Genomic DNA, 20,848 nt, shown 5'->3' with positions numbered 1-20,848 from the left:
GATTATTCTCAAGATCGTGGTATAATCTAAGATACCTTTGTAAATCCTTACAATAGCAACACATCTTTCTCTCACTGAAGAGGGAGGAAGCAGAATTAATAATAACATCTAATTACTTCAAATAGCTGAAGTTATCCAAACACTCAAGAACATATATTTAGGAAATGACAACATATTCCAATGTGGTTTGGACGCCAAGTCGTGGCCAACTCTTTGAGACCCCATGGACTGTAGCCCACCAGGCTCCTCTGTCCATAGGATTCTCCAGGCAAGAATACTGGAGTCGGTTGCCATTTCCTTCTCCAGGGGATCTTCCCAACCCAGGAATTGAACCCGGGTCTCCTGTTTTGCAGGCAGATTCTTTACCGACTGAGCTATGAGAGAAGCCCATATTCCAATAGATAGGCAAACTATTCCAGAGCAATAACTATGATAGTCAGTAAAATAAAACATTTAAAGATATACCAGGGACTTCCCTGGGGGTCCAGTCGTAAAGAATCTGCCTTGCAGTGCAGGGGCGCAGGTTCAATCCCTGATTAGGGAACTAAGATCCCATAAGCCGCAGAGCAACTAAGCCCACACACTGCAACTAGAGAGTCCATGCCCCACACGGGAAGATCTGACACGACGGAATGAAGATCCTGCATGCAGCATCTAAGACCTGATGCAGCCAGATACAAATAAATTATTATTTATTAAAAATAAAGATATACTAAATTTATCACTTCTGTTCTTTATCCTTCTAGTCAATTTATAATTAATATTAATATTTGCTAATTATATTACTTCTGGATATATGTACAGTTCCTAAATAAGATATATAAAGCATAATAAAAGCTAATAAATTTAACTGAATTTTCATTTGAATATTTAACTGAATGTTATTTGAAATGTAAAATTTCCTCAGAGGACCCAAACATAACAAGAAAAGCAACAACTTGACAGAAGACACTCATAAATAATATAGGTAGCAAAGGATTAAGACCAAGAATATATGAAGAACTCCCACAAAACAAAAAAAGTGCAGATTAAAATTAGGGAAACACAGCATTTAAAATTCATCATATTTGGAATTTTTTAAACTCCAGCCATAACAAGTAATGAGGTGATATGAAGACATGAGTATTTATACATCACTGGCAAGAATATAAACTGATACACTACTTTGGAAAAGGCATTGTGTATCTTGTAATGTTTCACATTTGCACCTTACAAATTATCGATTCCAATTCTAGAAAGGAACTTTCTCATGTATACAAAATACATCAAAAATTCTCATCAAAATGATAAACAGATGAAGTTATACCGTGGAATACATATAACTGAGAAAAAGGACACAACCACCTTGGTCAACATGCATGAACCTCAAAGAGTGATAAGTAAAAACAGAAAGTTACCGAAAAATGCATTTCATACAAACACCGTTATCTATAGTAAGTATACATACGAAAAATAAAATTCTCCAGTGTGGTACGCATGTGTGTAATTAAAAATACACATAAGACACAGAAATAATGAAAGCACCAAATTCAGGTGAGTGGGAGAGAAGAGAGGGGCTGAAAATGGTAGACAAAGCAACTGGGATGGAGAACCCACTCTCATAAACATGGTAGGTACATTATTCCTTCTAACTTTTTATATATCTAGGACATTTCATTGATATTTTTAAACAAAAGCTATATATAAATAAGTAACACTGGATTAAGGTGTTTTTATTTTAAAAAAAGACTAGTAGATTTTGAAACAAATTTTTTAACAGACTATAAAATATGAGCAAAAGCAAAATTAGCCAGAGCTTTTTGTTTACTTAACCACCTTATATTACTAAAACACGTCTTATCTTTGAATATTGTACGCCACCTTGTGTTCAAAAAGGCTTAAAGTACTGTAAAATTCAGAAAAACGTATCTTGAAAATGGCTACTTGAAAATACAAATTCCTATGTGTGTTACAAGGTTTCACTTCTTTAAGCACACATAACAATGACATTTTAAAAAAAAAAACTGTTCTGATTCTGAGGAACCTAGAAATATTTTATCTTTCTTCTTAATTAGCCCTTGTTTCAGTTGTTCACTACGCTTCCAAAGTGTAATCTGCCTTCTTCCCTTCTTTTTAAGTATATAAAATTTTGTTAGAGAATCAAAATTACAGACATTTAAAATGCTAAAATATACTGTCATTTTAAAAAACTTACCTTTGAATGTGTGATTGATAAAGTGTCTACCCACACACGCCAGCCACCCCATTCATATTTGATTGCATGGTAAAGTAAGATTCGGAATATGGCATAGACCATTTCTGTTATCTTTTGCTCATCTGAATTCTTAGGATTAAAATAGCAGAGAGAAAGCATCCACTCTTGCCACACAGAACACTGCAGCAAACTCCTGAAAATATTAAGAGGACGCTGAATTACTTAAAAAGTAAATCAACTTCAAAGAATTCTAAAAACGTAAAAGTTTAAAACAACATGAACAAAACAACCAGCTTTATTATGTATACAAAACAAATAAAAACAATGAGGTATTGAAAGTTCAAATAACTGTATGGTGTATTACTTGTACTACTTTAATATAAGGCATATAGAAAGTTCATTTCACAGTATTTAGAGCAAATTGTCCTAGAAAATATAAGCTTATTCAAAGCTAGACTTGAACACTGAAAATAAAAGGTAACTGATCCTGCTTACCTTCTATTTTCTCTACTGTTATTAAAAAGTTTAATCATGTCAGAAAGAAATGCTCTGCGAACTTCCATGCTCTCTGGGCACTGGACAGAATTTCGAAGTAGGGTTGCAATTACTTTTAGTATCTCTGTAAGACAATTCATAAATTAGTAAAAACCACAACATTACAAAAACTTCATGATGCAAGATCATCACTATATTCAATTTCTTTTACTTCCCTGACATAAATGTACACCTAAAATATCCTCTTCTGTGTTATAAAACAAATTATCTGCAAACAAGACTGTCAAAACATTCACTAGAAATCATATATAAACAAGAAAGGAATTTTTTATTTGCATCATTAGACAGAATACTTAAATTTAAAAACTTTGTAGTAAATCAAATTAAATTCTAAATGAATTCAATGACTGCTGACACCTCTCCATAATCTCTGCCAGATAATAAAGTTGATTTTAAAATATACATATTTAAAATTTTTTTGAATACTCAAAACATATATATAAAATTAAAATCTCAGAAAAAAAGAATTCTCAGCTTCTTCAACAATATATATATAATATGCACCTACTTTTTCCCTTATCATTGTGCATTTTAGAAGCTATCAAGATTTTCTTCCATAATTTTAAAAGTAAAATTAGATACAAAAATATGAAAAGTAAATTAAAACCTATTAAACACCCCCAATAAATAAGTGTTCCTGTAATACTCTTAAATACTGACTAAATTTATACTATAAATTTTAAAAAAAGAAATGCTTAAAATATATAAATATCAAAGTAGAAAAATCAAATAATAATATACCAAAGTTTTACCCAAATAAAAATTGAGAAACTCTAAACCTGCATTTGGCCAAGATTTTTGGTGCTTCTAAAGCAGCAAGTTCAAAATATCAAATAAAAGATATTTTATCATAAACTTAATGACATTTTAGGAAAAATTTCTGAAATCTTCTAATGACAAATTCAAATTTTCTCTACCCGAACAATGATTACCATGACGATAATATCCACTAACTTCGAGGATATACTAGTGTGAGATATTTTTTTAGAAAATACAGATATTAATACATATAATCCTCACAAAATGATAACTAGATATTATTATCACCCAGATTGTAGAGATACTATTAATTACCCATTTGGGTAAATTAATGTACCCAAAAATCACTTACCTAAGACTGAAAAGCTAGACATCCCATTTTTTAAATACCACAGTGTACAGCTTATATTTTCTGCTACTATATTACACAGACAATATATTTTAAAATTCTGACTTCAATAAGTCATCTTTCCCATAACTACATAAAATATATTTGATATTATATATATCATCAAGGCTGGATGAAGCACAAGCTGGAATCAAGACTGCCAAGAGAAATATCAATAACCTCAGATACACAGATGAGACCACCACCATGGCAAAGAGGACCTCCTGGTGAAGGTGGAAGAGGCAAGTGAAAAAGCTGGCTTAAAACTACGCGTTAAAAAAATGAGGACTATGGCATCCAATTCCATCACTTCGAAACAAATAGATAAAGAAAAAATAGAAACAATGACAGACTTTATTTTCTTGGGCTCCAAAATCACTGTGGATGGTGACTGCAGCCATGAAATTAAAAGACGCTTGCTCCTTGGAAGAAAAGCTATGACCAACCTAGGCAGCACATTAAAAAAGCAAAGACAGCACTTTGCCAACAAATGTCCGTACAGTCAAAGCTATGGTTTTTCCAGTAGTCGTGTATAGATATGAGAGCTAGACCATAAAGAAGGCTGAGTGCTAAAGAACTGATGCTTTCAAACTTTGGTGCTGGAGAAGACTCTTGGAGAGTCCCCTGGTCAGCAAGGAGATCAGATCAGTACAACCTAAAAGAAATCAAGCCTGAAAATTCACTGGCAGGACTGATGCTGAAGCTGAAACTCCAACACTTTGGCCACCTGATGCGAAGGGTCGACTCATTAGAAAAGATCGTGATGCTGGGGAAGACTGAAAGCAGGAGAAGAAGGGGACAACAGAGGATGAGTTTGTTGGATGGCATCGCCGACTCAACAGACATGAGTTTGAGCAAACTCCAGCAGATAGTGAAGGATAGGGAAGGTGGCATGGTGCAGTCCATGGGGTTGCAAAGAGTTGGACATGACTGAGCGACTAAACAACAATATAATTGAGGTATTTTTTCCTTTTTTACTTTATAAAATAATGATATCACAATTCCTTGAAAGCGAAGAAAAATTAAACACACACACGACATGTGTTTTTTAAAATTAGTACTGAAATAGTATCACAAACATGAACACCACTCACCACACAAGAAGTAATTAAATTTATAAATTCGACAAACCAGTTGTTTTAATATCAATAATCTTAAAAAGCAAGATGAGAAATGTACACATTTTATAAGTCCTTAAGAATTCTAAATATTAAAAGAAAAGATTATTAACCAAGACTAAGTTCTTAAACAATTAAGAAGACAGATGTTTTTCAATTCCACACTTCTTATTCTAAACTTGACAGGAATTTAAAATGAAAGCCACCTTCATGGTCCATGTAACTTAGCCTGACATCACCTAAATAGTACAATCAAAACTTTACCAAAAATCTGAACATAGATCTTACGCATATAATTCTTGAAAATCTCTATATAAACATTTCCCCATGACCTAAGGTCAATTTGAAATTACAGTCAACACCAAACACAAACAAAACTACTATTATATTAATTCCTATAATGAAATGTTATCTAAACAATGTGTTTTCAACAATATAAACTTTAGGTTCTTCAGTGCCTTTCCTTTTGGTAACAAAATGTACTTATAAAAAATAAGTTAAAAGGAAGGGAATGGGAGAAATGGGTGAAGGTGCTCAAAAACCAGAAGTTTCCAGTTATAAGGTGAGTAAGTTCTGTGGATGTAATCTTTAACCTGGAGACAACAGATAACAATACTGCATTATGCATTTGAAAGTTGCTACGTATAACACAAAAAATTAAAACTATGTAAAGCCATGAGTGTGCTTACTAACATTACTGTGGTAATCATTTCACAACATATATCAACATATTACACGGTACACCTTGAAATTACACAATGTTGTATGTCAATTATATAACAATAAAGCTTGAAAAACAAAAAACGAATATAAAAAACAAAGTATATTAAATACATACGAGGATTCTGTATCTTTACTGAAGAATCAGGATCTGGATGCTGTTTATGTATCACTTGAGTGTGAATCTGTTCTATGAGAATCTACAGAAATGAAGCACCAGATTGGATTAGATTAATCCACTATATATATTAATCACTATATCACTATCACTATTAATGAACTTTAGGTACAACACTAATCAACATTATAACCTATTTTAAATTAATTATAAAATGAGACATCAAACAGTCAATACAATGGAGAAAATACTTAAACAGAGATGTCCGCACTGTTAAATAACTCACAGGATAACATATTTATTAAGATATAGTACAGCTTCTTTAAATAACTAGTTTCAAAATCACACATCAAATCTAAATGCTTTTATTTCATCTAAACATTAGTCAACTCAATTATATAGGTATTTTTAGATAAAAATTAGTTAAGATTAAATGCTCATGCATTCCTACCTCAAATAGGACATTATACGTGGTCATTGTGATTAAATTTGTCTGAAGCATGAGTCTTTCAGCTAGCAATGAAAACAACCCATGTCCAAGCATGACTTCAGCTTTTCTTCTGCAATTACACAGGGAAAAAAAAACCAAACGCAAAGTTTTACTATTTAGTTGATGAAGGAGACACAAAAATGTTTTTCACAATAGTAACAAATTCCAACTCAATAATGCCCCCAATTTCCGTCAACCTAGAACTTACAAGGCCACGAAATCTTTAAGTACAGAAATACAACTACGATATGGGAACAATTAAAGCTTAAGAAAAATGGGACTGGTTCTGCCACAGCACAGCAAAAATCATCACCAAAATCTTCATAGTTCAGTTCAGCCCCTCAGTCATGTCCGACTCTTTGCGACCCCATGGACTTCAGCATGCCAGGCTTCCGTGTCTGTCACCAATGCCCAGAGCTTGCTCAGACTCATGTCCACTGAGTCTATGATGCCATCCAACTATCTCATCCTCTGTGGGCCCCTTCTCCTCCTGACTTCAATCTTCCCCAACATCAGAGTCTTTTCCAATGAGTTAGTTCTTCACATCAGGTGGCTAAAATATTGGAGTTTCAGCTTCAGCATCCATCCTTCCAGTGAATATTCAGGGTTGATTTCCTTTAGGATGGACTTGTTGGATCTCCTTGCAGTCCAAGGGACTGGACTCTCAAGAGTCTTCTCCAACACCACAGTTCAAAAGCATCAATTCTTCAGTGCTCATTTTCCTTTATGGTCCAACTCTCATATCCATACATGACTACTGGAAAAACCACAGCTCTGACTAGTCAGACCTTTGTCAGCTTTTTAATATGCTGTCTAGGTTGGTCATAGCTTTTCTTCCAAGGAGCAAGCATCTTTTAATTTCATGGTTGCAGTCACCATCTGCAGTGATTTTGGAGCCAAAGAAAATAAAGTCTCTCACTGTTTCCATTGTATCCCCATCTATTTGCCATGAAGTAATGGGACCAGATGCCATGATCTTCGTTTTTTGAACACTGAACATTACTTTGCCAACAAAGATCTGTCTAGTCAAAGCTATGGTTTTTCCAGTAGTCATGTATGGATGTGAGAGTTGGACTATAAAGCCAAGCTGAGCGCCGAAGAATTGATGCTGTTGAACTGTGGTGTTGGAGAAGACTCTTGAGAGTCCCTTGGACTGCAAGGAGATCCAACCAGTCCATCCTAAAGGAGATCAGTCCTGAGTGTTCATTGGAAGGACTGATGCTGGAGCTGAAACTCCCAATACTTCAGCCACCTGATGAGAAGAACTGAGTCATTAGAAAAGACCCTGATGCTGGGAAAGATTGAAAACAGGAGAAGGGGATGACAGAGGATGAGATGGTTAGATGGCATCTTGACTCGATGGACATGAGTTTGAGTAAACTCCAGGAGCTGGCAATGGACTCAGAGGCCTGGCGTGCTTCACTCCATGGGGTTGCCAAGAGTTGGACACGACTGAGAGACTGAACTGAACTGAATTAAACCATGAATTAAAATCTAAAGCAAAATCTTCACAGCAATTTTTTACTATCAGCACCATGAATAATAATCTAAAGCCAAATAAGTAAAGTAGAAAATCAATGTGGAAGAAAAGGTAGAAGACCTGAAAGAGAATTTTAAAATAAACACTGTGATGATAAACATACTAAAATTAAACTTTCAAGGACTACAAACTTAATTCTACCCCTGTGTTTGTCAAATGTTTTCTGCAAATGGCTGGATAGTATATTTTTCCAGTTTTGTGTACCATGCTCTTTGCAGCAATATCTCAACACTGCTGTTGTATAAATAGCCATAGATAATAAGCAAATAAATGACTGTGGCTGTGTTCCAATGTAACCTTATTTACAGTCAGTCAGCTGGATTCACATAGACTACAAATTTACCAATATTTTTCTACCACCAAAACTGCTAATTTTTATAATAAACCAATTCTGGTATAAGGAACAATAGGTAGGACATGAACATCTGCATTCAGTTAAGAAAAGAAGCATGGAGGTTTCAGTTTTTAGTTATACATATAATAGAATACAGTATGTGACAAATATCCCAGTTAATTCTGTTAGCTACATACTACAGATAAAGCAAATGATGATCAAGCCACCTGAAAAGAAGTCTGTACCTAGATTTATTTAGAATTCAACTTATACAAATGTATTCTTATACTGAACAAAATGAAGAAAAATTAAAATATAAACAGAAAAAATATACTTCTGTTTCCTACTTAATTTTTAATATGTAGAAAGAGGACTAAACTTATATAGAATTTCATGAATAAAAATAAATAAAAAACAGACTAGAGGAACCACAATGTAAATACTATCCCAAAGATTTATAACATTGATATGTAATATGCAACAGTTCATTTGAGATTTCATGCATACTCACTTTGGTGCCAGGTGTTTTAAAAAATAGCCCATTGCCTTGAGAGCTTGTACTCTGATTCCTTCACTTGTTGATGCCAGAAGTTTATAGACAACACTGAATAAATTAAAAACAAATTACTATGAGTATGTTTCCAAAGTAAATATCTTATATATGTATATTTTTTCATATAGTCACACAATTATAAACCTTAGTCACACAATTATAAACCTGTCTTCAAGTAAGATATGAGAGAATTTAATATACATTTCTAACATTTAGAAATTTGCTTATCAACTCTATGTTCTCTTCAAGAAACCCACTTTAAATATAAATATATATATAGATAACAAGTAAATGAATGGACAAAAATATACCGTCTTAATAACTAATCAAAAATAAGAGTAACTACATTAATTTCAGACAGTTTTCAAAGTATGGAAAGTTATTAGGGATAAAGAAGGACATTATATCATGATAAACAGGTCAATTCTCCAACATGATATAACAGTCCTTAACCTGCATGTACCTAGCTATAGAGCCTAAAACTATGTAAGGCAAAAACTTATAGAAGTGCAAGGAGGAACAATGAATCCATTATCATAGTGGGAGATTTCAAAATCCCTTTCTCAGAAAAAGATAGATCCATCAGGCAGGAAATCAGTAAGGATATAGTTAATCTCAAAAATACCATCAAACAACTGGATATCACTGATATCTATGTACCACTTCCACGGCTACCCAGATGACACGGTGGTGAAGAACCCGGCTGCCAGTTCAGGGGACGCGAGAGGCGTGGGATCCCTGTGACAGGAAGATCACTTGGAGTAGGAAATGGCAACCCACTACAACATTCTTGCCTGGAAAATTTCATGGGGGGGCCTGGTGGACTATATAGTTCATGGGGTTGCAAAGAGTTGGACACAACTGAGCACACACACATATATGACTTCCTTGCACAATAGTAGAAAAACACATTTTTCTTAAGTTCACACAGAACATTCACCAAGTAGACCACATCCAGGACTGTTAAAAACACATAAACAACAAATATAAAGACTGGAGATTATAGAACACCAGCTCCAAAACCACATGAAATTAAGCTAGAAACCAATAATAGATACCTGCAAAACACAAAAATACTTGAAGATTTAACAACATACTTCTAAATAACAGGTGGGTTAAGGAAGAAATTTCAAAAAATTAAATACATTTTCAACTAAATGAAAATGAAAGCACAACTTATAAAAACTGTGGGATGCTGCAAAAGCAGCACTTACAGGAAAATTTACAGCACTGAATACATATATTCTAACAGAAAAGAAGAAAGATCTAAAATCAATAACCTAAGCTTTTACTCTAGGGCATCAGGGTGAGAAAATTCAGTTGAAAGTAAGCAGAAGAAAAACAATAAGCACTGGAGTAGAAATCAATAAAAAATGGAAAAAATCAATAAAAATAAAAGTTGATTCTTCAAAAAGATCAATAAAATCAATAAGCTTCCTTGGAGGCTAAGAAAAAAGAGAAAGGACATAATTTACTAAAGTCAGATATAAAAAGAGGACTATAACTACAGAAGCCACGCCTCTATAACAGCATATTATGAACTCTACGCCCACAGTTTCTGTAACCTACATGCAATGAGCCAATGCCTTGAAAGACACAATCTGCCAAAACATACTCAAGAAAAAATAAAAGATATGAATAGGTTTATATCTACTAAAGATATTGAATAACCACCAAAATAGAAAGTACCAAACCCAGAGGAATTCACTGGTAAAATCTACTAAACATTTGGGGAAGAAATTATACCAATTCTCTACCGGCTCCATCATAGCAGAGAAGCAGAAGGAATACTCCTAACACTCTCACTCTGTAGGCCATCATGACCCTGTACCAAAACCAGAAGAGAAGCTACAACTACCAATATCTTATGTTAGACCAATATCTTACATAATAGAGATAAAAAATCCTCAACAAAATATCAGCAAATCAAATCCAGAAAAGTGTAAGAAGCATATACAATGACCAACTGAGATTTATCCTGGGTATACAAGGATAGTCACATTTGAAAATCAGTTAAGGTAATCATCATATAAACACATAAGAAAAGATATCAGTTATATCATTAGATAAAAAAAAATCTGACAAATCCAACAGCCATTCATGTTAAAAACTCTAAATAAACTAAGGATAGAGGGTTAACTTTCTCAACTTGATAAAGACTATCTACAAAAGACCTACATCAAACATCACACTCAATGGGAAAAAAATTCAAAACTTTACTACTTAGATCAAGCAAAAGGCACGACTGTCCCCTCTCACCATTCCTTTACATCATACCAAATTTTCTTCCTAAAGCAGTAAAGCAAGAAAAGTAAATATAGTATACAGACTGCGAAGGAACACATAACACTATCTGTGTTTGCAGATGACATGATCACCTACAAAGAACATCTAGGACTGACTGACAAAATAAATCATGGAAATAGTAAGTGATTATAGCAACGTTGCAATATACAAAATTGATATCCAAAGTCAATTGCTTTCCTATATACCAACAATAAACAAGCCAAAGGACATAACAGATACTTCATCAAGGAAGATACACGGATGGCAAATAAGAATATAAAAAGATGCTCCACATCATAGGTCATCAAGGAAATGCACATGAAAACAAAAATAAAACACCTATTAGAATTGCCAAACACCACCAAATGCTGGTGAGGGTGAGAAGCAACACAAATTATCACCCTCAGAAGAAATTGAAAGTATAGCCACTCTGGAAGACAGTTTAGCAGTCTCCCACAAAACTAAACATACTTTTACCATACGATCCAGCAACTGCACTCTTTGGTACTTATCCAAAGGAAGTGAAAACATATTTCCAGGGAAAACTGACATATGCATGTTTATACCAGCTTTACATGTAACTGCAAAAATTTGCAAGCAACCAAGATGTCCTTGATCAATGCATAAGTAAACTGTAGACATCCAACCAATGAAATATTATTCAGGCCTACAAAAAATGAGCTATCAAGCTATGAAAAGCCTTTTGATTTAAAAGCCTCAGATTGAAAAAAATACACAGTAAATGATACTAACTATATGGCATTCTAGAAAAGGCAGAACAAGGGAGACAATAAGAAGATTAGTGGTTGTGGGTTGCGGGGGCGGGGGGGGTGCTGAGAGAAGGATGAACAGGCAAAGCACAGATGATTTTTACAACAGTGAAATATTCTGAATGTCAGTGTAATGATGAACATATACATTCAACCAACCAAAATGGAGCAAGGACAACAGAGCTTCTGTCTTATGTATCAGAACTATTAACTACAGACAAAACAGAAAAAGTAATTTTCCAAGTACTCCAAAGACCACACAAAAGCAGGCGCATTGGTGTGGAGAAGTTAATACTTAGGCATTACACATTTTGTAGGTAAGAGTCTGAATTTTCACTTTTCTCTTATAAATCTGACCCATGGTCTATATCTCAGAGTTACTTTCTGTCAGAAGTTCAGGTAGCTAATATTGTGAGAAAAACGATCCTTCAGGTTACAGGAATTAAGAAAATGGGTTCCGACGGACTAGAGGCCTGGAGAAGGAAATGGAAAACCACTCCAGTATTCTTGCCTGGAGAATCCCCTAGGACAGAGGAGCCTGGTGGGCCACAGTCCAATTCAGTTCAGTTGCTCACTTGTGCGTGACTGCGACCCCATGGACTGCAGCATGCCAGGTTTCCCTATCCACCACCATCTCCAAGAGCTTGCTCAACTCATGTCCATCGAATCGTTGATGCCATCCAACCATCTCATCCTCTGCTGTCCCCTTCTCCTCCCTCCTTCAATCTTTCCCAGCATCAGGGTCTTTTCCAATGAGTCAGTTCTTCACATTGGGTATCCAAAGGACTGGAGTTTCAGCTTCAGCATCAGTCTTTTCAATGAATATTCAAGACTGAAATTCTCAAAGGATTGACTGGCTTGATCTCCTTGCTGTCCAAGGGACTCTCAAGAGTCCTCTCCAACACCACAGTTCAAAAGCATCAATTCTTCAGCTCTCAGCCTTCTTTATGGTGCAACTCTCACATCCATATATGACTACTGGAAAAACCATAGCTTTAACTAGACAGACCTTTGTCGGCAAAATAATGTCTCTGCTTTTTAATATACTGTCTAGGCTGGTCACAGCTATCCTTCCAAGGAACAAGTGTCTTTTAATTTCATGGCTGCAGTCACCATCTGCAGTGATTTTGGAACCCAAAAAAATAAAGTCTGTCACTGTTTCCATTGTTTCCCCATCTATTTGCCATGAAGTGATGGGACCAGATGCCATGATCTTCGTTTTCTGAATGCTGAGTTTCAAGGCAACTTTTTTACTCTCCTCTTTCACTTTCATCAAGAGGCTCTTTAGTTTTTTTCACTTACTGCCTTAAGGGTGGTATCATCTGCATATCTGAGGTTATTGATACTTCTCCCAGCAATCTTGATTCCAGCTTGTGCTTCACCCAGACCGGCATTTCACATGAGGTACTCTGCATATTAAGTTAAATTAGCAGGGTGACAATATACAGCCTTGATGTACTCCTTTCCCAATTTGGAGCCAGTCTGTTCTTCCATGTCTGGTTCCAACTGTTGCTTCTTGACCTATATACAGATTTCTCAGGAGGTAAGTCAGATGCTCTGGTATTTCCATCTCTTGAAGAATTTTCCAGTTTGCTGTGATGCACACAGTCCAAGTCTTTGAGATGATCAATAAAGCAGAAGTAGACGTCCTTCTGAACTCTGTTGCTTTTTCGATGATCAAACAGGTGTTGGCAATTTGATCTCTGGTTCCTCTGCCTTTTCTAAATCCAGCTTGAACATCTCGAAGTTCTCAATTCATGTACTGCTGAAGTCGAGCTTGGAGAATTTTGAGCATTACTTTGCTGGCGTGTGAGATGAGTGCAATTGTGCAGTAGTCTGAACATTCTTTGGCATTACCTTTCTTTGGAATTGAAATGAAAACTGACCTTTTCCAGTCCTGTGGCTACTGCTGAGTTTTCCAAATTTTCTGGCATACTGAGTGTAGCACTTTTACAGCATCATCTTTGAGGATTTGAAATAGCTCAACTGGAATTCCATCACCTCCACTAGCTTTGTTTGTAGTGATGCTTCCTAAGGCCCACTTGACTTTGGACTCCAGGATGTCTGGTTCTAGGTGAGTGATTACACCATCGTGGTTATCTGGAAAATGGCGATTTTTTTTTTGTATAGTTTCTTTGTATATTCTTGCCAACTGTTCTTAATATCTTCTGTTTGTTAGGTCCATACCATTTCTGTCCTTTACTGGGTTGCAAAGAGCAGACACAACTGAAGCAACTTAGCACACACAGACTAGAGAGGGTAGGAGACTGCTGAATAGCTAGGAGCAAACAAAGGGGAAGAATCCTCAAGATCTGTGTAAAAACCTTCAAAAGCCACAAACTGACCTAAGAGATGCAATGTATTGGACAAACTCAGGCCACAATATCAATCAAGTCTTTCTATACAAACGTGAATTATCACCCAGCTCTCGCCTTAATCCCTGAGTGGTGCATGTATAAGAAAAACTTAAAGCAAGATGAGAGGTTTTAAAAAATGAAGTGACAAGAGAACAACTACCTATAAAGGATAGGCAGAACTTGCAGACTGACCTTTATTGATAAAACAAAACAAAAAATGAACACTTGTTAACAGATCACTAGATGCAAAGATGATAGGTTAGGGCTAGGAAGTATTCCCCAAATAACTCTATGAGGTCAGCATTTACTCTGACATTTAAATCAGTAGACTGAATAAAGTCAATTACCCTTCATAATGTGGGTACCTCATTGGAACAGTTAAAGGCCTTAATAATTAAAAAAAAACAAAACAAAAAAAAAAAAAAAACTGACCTCCCTAGAGGAAGAGGGAATTACGCCAGCAGACACTTTAATCTCAAACTGCAACATCAACTCTTATCTGGATCTCCACCTGCCAGCCTACCCCGCAAATTTTGGACCTGTCAGCTTCTACAATCACATAAGCCCATTCCTTAACATACATGTCTGCCTGTCTCTCTCTCTCTCTCTCTCTTACACACACACACGCACGCGCAAACACTTTTGGTTCTGCTTCTCGGCGAGTTTCTGAAAATGCACTCCCTAAGTATAATGCATGAAGTCATCTCCTATCTTACACAGAAAGAACACTGAAAAACAAACCAAAACTGTGTAATAAAAGACTGCTTGCTGTCGTCACTCAGTCGCTAAGTCGTGTCCGACTCTTTGTAACGCCATGGACTATAGCACGCCAGGCTTCACTGTCACCCACTATCTCCAGTTTGCTGAAATTCATGTCCATTGAGTTGATGATGCCATCCAACCATCTCATCCTCTGCTTTCCCCTTCTCCTTTTGCCTTCAATCTTTCCCAGCATCAAGGTCTTTTCCAATAAGTTGGCTCTTTGCATCAGGTAGTCAAAGTATTGGAGCTTAACCAACCGCCCTTAAATCAATATTCAGGGTTGATTTCCTTTAGGACTGACTGGTTTGATCTCCTTGCTGTCCAGGACTCTCAAGAGTTTTCTCCAGCAAAATTCAAAAACATCAGTTCTTTGGCACTTAGCCTTCTTTATGGTCTAACTCTCACATCCGTACAAAACTACTGCACAAACTATAGCTTAGACCATACAGACCTTTGTCAGCAAAGTGGTATCTCTGCTTTTTAATACACTGTCTAGGTTTCTCATAGCTTTTCTTCCAAGGAGCAAGCATCTTTTAGTTTCATGACTACAGTCACCATCCACAGTGATTTTGGAGCCTAAGAAAATAAAGTTTATCACTGCTTCCACTTTTTCACCATCTATTTGCCATGAATTGATGGGACCAGATGGCATGATCTTAATTTTCTGAATGCTGAGTTTGAAGCCAGCTTTTTCACTCTCCTCTTTTACCCTCATAAAGAGGATCTTCAGTTCCTCTTCACTTTATGCCATTAGAATGGTGTCACCTGCGTATCTGAGGTTGTTGATATTTCTCCTGGCAATTCTGATTCCTGCTAGTGATTCATCCAAGCCCAGCATTTCTGCACATAAGTTAAATAAGCAAGGTTACAATATACAGCCTTGTTGTACTCCTGTCCCAATTCTGAACCAGTCCATTTTTCCATGTCCAGTTCTAACTATTGCTTCTTCACTCATATATAGGTTTTTCAAGAGAGAGGTAAGGTGATTTGGTACTGCCATTACTGCCATCTCTTTAAGAATTTTTCACAGTTTGCTGTGAGGCACACAGTCAAAGGCTCTAGTATAATTAATGAAGCAGATGTTTTTCCTGCAACTCCCTCGCTTTCTCCATGATCCATGGTATGGAAAATTTATTATAACTAGATTATTAAATTACTTACTGCAGCTGATCACTCAGCAAAGTATCTGTTAAACTTTTGTGCCCCCAAAACCTTCTCATTAAATGAAAGACTTAAAACAGAAGTATTCTCTTTTGTTGCTGATAACTGTTACCGACTGAATATGTGCTCCCCAACTCATATACTAAATTCCTAAGCTCAACTGTGGTTGTATTCGGAAAAGAAATCAGTTAAGTTAAAGGAGGTCAAGACATGCGAACGAGGCAAGAAAATACAGTCTGAAGGGGTAAACCTATCATCAGAACAAGACGCAGATATGACAGAGAAGTTTTAAGTATAAGACAGGGAACTATGATTAGGAGGTGGGGCAGGGGGAATTTGGGAGAAAACAGATAACAAATAAGGACCTGAGGTATAGCACAGAGAACTCTACTCAATCCTCTGTAATGACCTACATGGGAAAAAAATCTTAGAAAGACTAGATATATGTATAGTTACAACTGAATCACTTTGCTGTACACTGGGAACTAACAACATTGCAAATAAACTATACTCCAATTAAAATTTTAAATAAAAAGCAAAAATTAAATGAGGTCATAACGGTGCGTCCTGATTCAAGTGGATTAGCATCCTTATTTAAAAAGAAAACAAAGAGCTTTCTGCTTTTTCTCTCGCTCTCTTTCTACCCTGTCAACACAGTGGGAAGGAGGCTGCCTACACCCCAAAGGAAAAGCCCTCACCAGACACCAACCCTTCAGGCACCTTTATCTGGGACTTACAGTCTCCAAAACTGTGAGAAAACAAATTGTTGGTGTTTAAACGACCTGGTCTAGGATATTTTGTTACAGCATGCTGAGCAGACTAATACAATGACGACTTGGGACTGAGGTTGGAAAAGGTTATATTTTAAAGGAAAGATATGGAGATCTTCTCTTAGATCACAATTGTATATTACTATTCTAGGACCTAAAGAGAGGTCTGTTAGAGAATTTGACCTTACAATAGCTGCATAATAGCATTAACTCTACAAACACTGGAATGATTTGCTTGATTTGTCCTCACCTAGTAAACAGTAACAGATCCTGTATCATTGAAGAATTTTTCAAAAAACATAAGACATGAAATAAAAGAATCTTATATCCTGTTTTATAGGATCCAGTAACAATTTTCATATCTAAGAACCTATCATTTCAAAACTAATCTCTTATATTAAATATATTAAAATTCTTGAAATGTTAAAGTCTTACCGTAACCCGTTCCTTTGGTCAAAAGCAGGTATCATAGAGTTAGGATGTTCTGACATTAATGCAACAAGCAGCTGTAGGACATCCATTAGATTGTCATCCTAAAATTATTTTAGAATTTTATTTAAATAAGGAAAAACAACTTATTTGAACAATGACTACTTCTGTAATAATGAATTAGAATATCAAAAAAATAAGTAGGCTTCTGTACAAATACACTTGTTTAAAGACACTACACATTTATATATATATATATATATATACACATTCATCTATAAAATTCAAAGTACACAACACCAAATAGTCAAATAATTTCATAATCAAAGATATAAAATGACTATTTAACTGCATCAAGATTTCCTAAAACATATTCCATTGCTGTAACAGGTATTGATTTACAGGTTTCTTATTTTTTAAGGAATGAGTACACATCAAGAAATTGGTTGCTGCTGCTGCTAAGTTGCTTCACCCATGTCTGACTCTGTGTGACCCCACAGATGGCAGCCCAACAGGCTTCCCTATCCCTGGGATCTTCCAGGCAAGAACACTGGAGTGGGTTGCCATTTCCTTCTCCAATGCATGGAAGTGAAAAGTGAAAATGAAGTCACTCAGCTGTGTCTGACTCCTAGCGACCCCATGGACTGCAGCCTACGAGGCTCCTCCGTCCATGGGATTTTCCAGGCAAGAGTACTGGAGTGCGTTCCATTGCCTTCTACCAAGAAATTGGCAGGGAAGGACAAACAGGCTGTTCTGTTTTATTACAACAAAGACAAATTGATGCTTCAATATGCTAATAGACCTTGGGAATATGGTAGTAGTGTTGGGGGGAAGATACTGTGTATCACTATAAATTTATTTAACTAGGACCACAATGTGCGCTAAGTCTCTCAAGAAACTAGTTCTGAAATAAGATCTTATGGGAAATGGTAACTAGACAGTTCTCATATACTATCTAGGAAAAAGTGTTAGCAGATCAGTCATGTCCAACTCTTTGCGACCCCATGGACTATAGCTTCTGTCCATGGAATTCTCCAGGCAAGAATACGGGAGTGGGTTTCCATTCCCTTCTCCAGGGGATTTTCATAACCCAGGGACCAAACTTGGGTCTCCTACACTGCAGGCAGATTCTTTATCATCTGAGTCACCAGGGAAGCCCCATATAATCTGTTGTTAGTATTAAAGATATCAGTATAGATCAGTCCCTCAATCGTGTCCAACTCTTTGTGACCCTATGGGCTGCAGCACGCCAGGCTTCCCTGTTCATCACCAACTCCAAGCTCAAACTCATGTCCATCGAGTCGATGATGCTATCCAACTATCTCATCCTCTGTCATCCCCTTCTCCTCCCACCTTCAATCTTTCCCAGCATCAGGGTCTTTTCCAATGAGTCAGCTCTTCACATCAGGTGACCAAATATTGAAGCTTCAGTCCTTCCAATGATCATTCAGGACTGATTTCCTTTAGGATGGACTGGTTGGATCTCCTTGCAGTCCAAGGGACTCTCAAGAGTTTTCTTCAACACCACAGTTCAAAAGCATCAATTCTTCAGTGCTCAGCTTTCTTTATAGTCCAACTCTCACATCTAAACATGACTACTGGAAAAACCACAGCTTTAACTAGATGGACCTTTGTCGGCCAAGTAATGTCTCTGCTCTTTAATATGTTGTCTAAGTTTGTCATCGCTTTTCTTCCAAGGAGCAAATGTCTTTTAATTTCATGGCTGCAGTCACCAACTGCACTGATTCTGGAGCCCAAGAAAATAAAGTCTGTCACTGTTTCCACTGTTTCCCCATCTATTTGCCATGAAGTGATGGGACCAGATGCCATGATCTTCATTTTTCGAATGTTGAGTTTCAAGCCAGCTTTTTCACTCTCCTCTTTCACTTTCATCAAGAGGCTCCTCAGTTCTTCACTTTCTGCCATACGGGTGGTGTCATCTGCATATCTGAGGTTACTGGTATTTTTCCTGGCAATCTTGATTCCAGCTTGTGCTTCATCCAGCCCAACTTTTCACATGATGTACTCTGTGTATATGTTAAATAAGCGGGGTGGCAATATACAGCCTTGATGTACTCCTTTCCCAATTTGGAACCAGTCCATTGTTCCCCGTCCAATTCTGTTGCTTCTTGACCTGCACACAGGTTTCTCAGAAAGCAGGTATGGTGGTCTGGTATTCCCAACTCTTTAATTTTCCACAGTTTGTTGTAGTCCACACAGTCAAAGGCTTTAGCATATTCAATGAAGTAGAAACAGATGTTTTTCTGGAATTCTGTTGCTTTTTCTATTTTTTTCTATGCTTTTTTTTTTTTTGCTATTTTTTTTGTATGCCTTTTCTATGTTTCTTTCTAGAATTCTCTTGCTTTTTCTACATCTATATACATGGCAATAATAATCTTTGTATTTTTTAATTTGTCCAAAGCAGACATGATGTGATAAACACCATAGACTCACCACCTGGGCCACAGAAACATACACTGCAAGCCCATCTGCGTACAGACTGCCTCTTGACATTTTTGAAAATGGACATTGCAGTGATGGTGCAGGTCTCATCACCCAAGTGGAGAACAGGGAAGCAAAATTTTTTCCCAAAACTTTAAGGTGGGTTTTTGTTTGGGGTGGCATATTTTTCTCCCCTCTCTGGTTTTGTGGTTTGAAATCTTAAATGATACACTGTTAGGCATGACAGGTAGTTAAAGAAGCAAATGGAGAAGTGTTTAAAACTCCTGTGTTAGCTAACAGGTTTCTGAATTTATTGCTGTATCTCCAGAGAGAAGGCTGGAGAAGGCAACAAGGAGATTTTGTATCAGCTACTGCAGCCTTAAAACAAAGTTGGTGTCTCTTTGGACTTTAAAACTGTTCCTATGCAGCTTCTTTTATTTTTGCTTAATCAGATACAAAGGGAGATATGGGGGGAAAAGGTTCCAAATGATCAATAAATGTTCACTGGGTGAACACACTTCTGTATATGGCATAATTTGATAACATTTGCAGAAAAGCACAAGAATAAGCACAAAGGAGTTCTGAAATCTAAAAATTTCAAGAAAACCCTTCACAATCTTTGTCGACTATTCAGTATATCATAAGGGCATTATTGGGCATTACTAACCCAAAGATACAAAGGGAAGCAGCAGGAAGTCATCTCTATGGTGCCCTTCGTCCAGGTTTTCACTCACTGCTTTTTAATTCTCGCTGTGGCAGCTACTTCAATATTTAATTCTCAATATGCTAAATAAATCATCTAGAGGTAGGGCACTGGGGCTTTGGAAAAGTGTGATTTGAAGGACCCAAAAAATATCTGATTTAATAGTTTCAAGGAAAACAGATCACTGTGACTTCCAGTTTCTCAGTTATGAAATATTTTGGTCCCGAATGGTCAAGAAAATCTAAAGAGAGACTACCCTACTCAAGAGGAAAAAGAAATCATACTCATTAATGTTTTGGTCAAACATGATGCTACCAAGAAATTTAACCCATTCTCTTCTGCCCCAATTAACAAAGACAGATCCAAACCATATCTCTTATCTACTAATGATTTTAAAAG

General features: G+C 36.3%; 1 protein-coding gene across 4 annotated transcripts in view; it reads right to left on the bottom strand.

Annotated features, from left to right (window-relative positions):
* Positions 1-20,848, bottom strand: part of LRBA (LPS responsive beige-like anchor protein) — a 725,807-nt gene that overhangs the window by 587,999 nt on the left and 116,960 nt on the right. For all 4 annotated transcript variants that reach the window (XM_043484720.1, XM_043484733.1, XM_043484732.1 and 1 more), the window contains exons 17-22: positions 17,311-17,408; positions 8,728-8,820; positions 6,304-6,412; positions 5,853-5,934; positions 2,690-2,813; positions 2,195-2,387 (exon numbers count right to left, since the gene is read on the bottom strand). In XM_043484720.1, coding sequence (XP_043340655.1) covers positions 2,195-2,387; positions 2,690-2,813; positions 5,853-5,934; positions 6,304-6,412; positions 8,728-8,820; positions 17,311-17,408 — 699 coding nt within the window. The remainder of the gene's footprint in view (positions 1-2,194; positions 2,388-2,689; positions 2,814-5,852; positions 5,935-6,303; positions 6,413-8,727; positions 8,821-17,310; positions 17,409-20,848) is intronic.

Source organism: Cervus canadensis, chromosome 1 (assembly GCF_019320065.1).
Source record: "Cervus canadensis isolate Bull #8, Minnesota chromosome 1, ASM1932006v1, whole genome shotgun sequence".
Classification (NCBI taxonomy): Eukaryota; Metazoa; Chordata; class Mammalia; order Artiodactyla; family Cervidae; genus Cervus; species Cervus canadensis.
This window is presented reverse-complemented; position numbering and strand designations above follow the sequence as displayed.